Here is a 3,391-nt window from a genome sequence, read left to right on the forward strand (position 1 = left end):
GGTTTGCCCGTTACAATAGTTAGCTAACTATCCATTTGTACTTTTTTTTTACGTTTTATCTGACGTGGGGCCTGCTAGTTAGCCACTTTAGCTAGATGCGTGATGAATTTGCAAAAAAAAAAAAATGTATGTCGTAAATATATATATTTTCTCCCTGTTTCAGTCAGTCGTGTCGCCATGGTGAAAGGGGACGTTAACAAGCCAAAGGGCAAAACGTCAGCCTACGCCTTTTTCGTCCAGACCTGCCGCGAAGAACACAAGCGGAAACACCCCGAACAGTCGGTCAACTTCGCGGAGTTCTCCAAGCAGTGTTCTGAGCGATGGAGGGTAATATGAACACACATCACAGGGTGTTATACCACTATATACACACACAAGGTGCTACAAACAAGTGTGTGTGTGATAAAGATGTTATAATGTGGTGTGTTTTATAACTGTGTGTAGGGTCTGACTGCGAATGACAAGCGTCGTTTTGAGGACATGGCGAAGAACGACAAGGTGCGGTATGAGAGGGACATGAGGGGGTACGTCCCCCAAAGGGGATGGCCAAGAGTGGAGGAAGAAGAAGGACCCCAACGCTCCAAAACGACCCCGTGAGTCACTCACGTTATACTGTACACACAGAATGGGGTGTACATACACTACATTACCAAAAGTATGTGGACACCTGCTCATTGAACATCTCATTCCAAAATCGTGGGCATTAATATGGAGTTGGTCGGCCTCCCACTCTTCTGGGAAGGCTTTCCACTAGATGTTGGAACATTGCTGACTAAACAGCCTCCACTCTTCTGGGAAGGCTTTCCATAGATTGGAACATTGCTGCTATAACAGCCTCCACTCTTCTTGGAAGGCTTTCCACTAGATGTTGGAACATTGCTGCTATAACAGCCTCCACTCTTCTGGGAAGGCTTTCCACTAGATGTTGGAACATTGCTGCTATAACAGCCTCCACTCTTCTGGGAAGGCTTTCACTAGATGTTTGAACATTGCTGCTATAACAGCCTCCACTCTTCTGGAAGGCTTTCCACTAGATGTTTGAACATTGCTGCTATAACAGCCTCCACTCTTCTGGGAAGGCTTTCCACTAGATGTTGGAACATTCTGCGGGGACTTGCTTCAATTCAGCCATAAGAGCATTAGTGAGGTTGGCACTGATGTTGGGCGATTAGGCCTGTCTTGCAGTCGGTGTTCCAATTCATCCCAAAAGGTGTTTGATGGGGTTGAGGACAGGGCTCTGTGCAGGCCGGTCAAGTTCTTCCACACCGATCTCTTACAAACCATTTATTTATGAACCTCCGCTTTGATCTCTCTCCTTTTTTTGGCAGTTAACCCACTGTTCCTAGACCGTCATTGAAAATAAGAATTGGTTCTTAACTGACTTGCCAAGTTAAATAAAGGTAAAATAAAAAGGCGACATATACTGCCAGTGTTTTGTCTATGGAGATTGCATGGCGGTGTGATTGATTTTTATACACCTGTCAGCAACGGGTGTGGCTGAAATAGCAGAATCCACTCATTTGAAGTGGTGTCCACATACTTTTGTGTGTATTCTAAACATGTGTCACATACACACGGGACTATTTACACACACACACACATGACCTGCTTCTCTCTAACCCTCATCACTCGTGACCTGCTTCTCTCTAACCCTCATCACACGTGACCTGCTTCTCTCTAACCCTCATCACACGTGACCTGCTTCTCTCTAACCCTCATCACACGTGACCTGCTTCTCTCTAACCCTCCTCCTCCCCCCATCAGGTCTGCCTTCTTTGTGTTCTCTGCAGAGTTCCGTCCTACGGTCAAACAGGAGTTCCCAGGTACAGTGATGATACTATTACTATTAAAACAAATTTTGCTTTGTCGTATTGTGGTGTCGTTGTGTGTAGATTGATGATGGAAGGAGAGTGTATTTTTAGTAGTAGTGTGTATATATTTATTTATCTCCAGGCTGTTCTATAGGAGAGTTCAGTAGTGTAAATACAATGGCAAGAAAATAGTATCTGAACCCTTTGGAAAAACCTGGATTTCTGCATAAATTGGTCATCAAATTTGATCTGATCTTCATCTAGGTCACAACAACAGACAAACACAGTCTGCTTACAAAAATGTGTGTTCTTGTTGTGTTTTTCTTGTCTATATTGACTACATCATTTAAACATTCACAGTGTAGGTTGGGGAAAGTATGTGAACCCTTAGGTTTTGGATAAGTCATTAGCCTAATTGGAGTCAGCTAACCTGGAGTCCAATCAATGAGACGAGATTGGAGATGTTGGTTAGAGCTGCTTTGCCCTATAAAACACACTCACAAAATGTGAGTTTTCTATTCACAAGAAGCATTGCCTGATGTGAACCATGCCTCGAACAAAAGAGATCTCAGAAGACCTAAGATTAAGAATTGTTGACTTGGATAAAGCTGGAAAGGGTTACAAAAGTATCTCTAAAAGCCTTGATGTTCGTCAGTCCACCACTCCCNCACTCTTCTGGGAAGGCTTTCCACTAGATGTTGGAACATTGCTGCGGGGACTTGCTTCAATTCAGCCATAAGAGCATTAGTGAGGTTGGGCACTGATGTTGGGCGATTAGGCCTGTCTTGCAGTCGGTGTTCCAATTCATCCCAAAAGGTGTTTGATGGGGTTGAGGACAGGGCTCTGTGCAGGCCGGTCAAGTTCTTCCACACCGATCTCTACAAACCGTTTATGTATGAACCTCGCTTTGTGCGCGGGGGCATTGTCATGTTGAAACAGGAAAGGGCCTTCTCCAAACTGTTGCCACAAAGTTAGAAGCACAGAATCATCTAGAATGTCATTTTATGCTGTAGATTTCCCATCGCTGGAACTAAAGCGCCATGAAAAACAGCCCCAGACCATTATTCCTCCTCCACCAAACTTTACAGTTGGCACTATACATTMGGMCKGGTAGCGCCTTCTAACCCAGATTAGTCTGTTGGACTGCCAGAGGGTGAAGCGTGATTCATCACTCCAGAGAACAGGTTTCCACTGCTCCAGTCCAATGGCGGCGAGCTTTACACCWCTCCAGCCGACGCTTGGCATTGCGCATGGTGATGTTAGTCTTGAAAATCAATTTCATGAAGCTCCCGACAAACAGTTATTGTGCTGACATTGCGTCTAGAGGCAGTTTGGAACTCTGTAGTGAGTGTTGCAACCGAGYACAGACGATTTTTACGCTCTGCGGTCTCGTTCTATAAGCTTGTGTGGCCAACCACTTTGCAGCGGAGCTGTTGTTGCTCCTAGATGTTTCCACTTCACAATAACAGCAATTACAGTTGACCAGGGCAGAAATTAGACAAACTGACTTGTTGGGTGGCTGGTAGCCTAGTGGTCAGAGCGTTGGACTAGTAACCGAGAGGTTGCACGACTGAATCCCC

General features: G+C 45.1%; 1 protein-coding gene and 1 long non-coding RNA gene across 2 annotated transcripts in view; both read left to right on the forward strand.

Moving 5' to 3' along the window:
- LOC112077558 (high mobility group protein B2) overlaps positions 1 to 612 on the forward strand; it is a 2,434-nt gene extending 1,822 nt beyond the window's left edge. The window contains exons 2-3 of the mRNA XM_024144056.2: positions 164 to 327; positions 445 to 612. Of these exons, the coding sequence (XP_023999824.2) occupies positions 178 to 327; positions 445 to 597 (303 nt within the window). The 5' untranslated portion in view covers positions 164 to 177 and the 3' untranslated portion in view covers positions 598 to 612. The remainder of the gene's footprint in view (positions 1 to 163; positions 328 to 444) is intronic.
- Positions 613 to 1,329: 717 nt separating this feature from the next.
- Positions 1,330 to 3,391, forward strand: part of LOC139026400 (uncharacterized) — a 15,430-nt gene continuing 13,368 nt past the window's right edge. The window contains exon 1 of the long non-coding RNA XR_011478177.1: positions 1,330 to 1,823. This is a non-coding gene — a long non-coding RNA (uncharacterized lncRNA). The remainder of the gene's footprint in view (positions 1,824 to 3,391) is intronic.

This window comes from Salvelinus sp. IW2-2015, unplaced genomic scaffold, assembly GCF_002910315.2.
Source record: "Salvelinus sp. IW2-2015 unplaced genomic scaffold, ASM291031v2 Un_scaffold4690, whole genome shotgun sequence".
Classification (NCBI taxonomy): Eukaryota; Metazoa; Chordata; class Actinopteri; order Salmoniformes; family Salmonidae; genus Salvelinus; species Salvelinus sp. IW2-2015.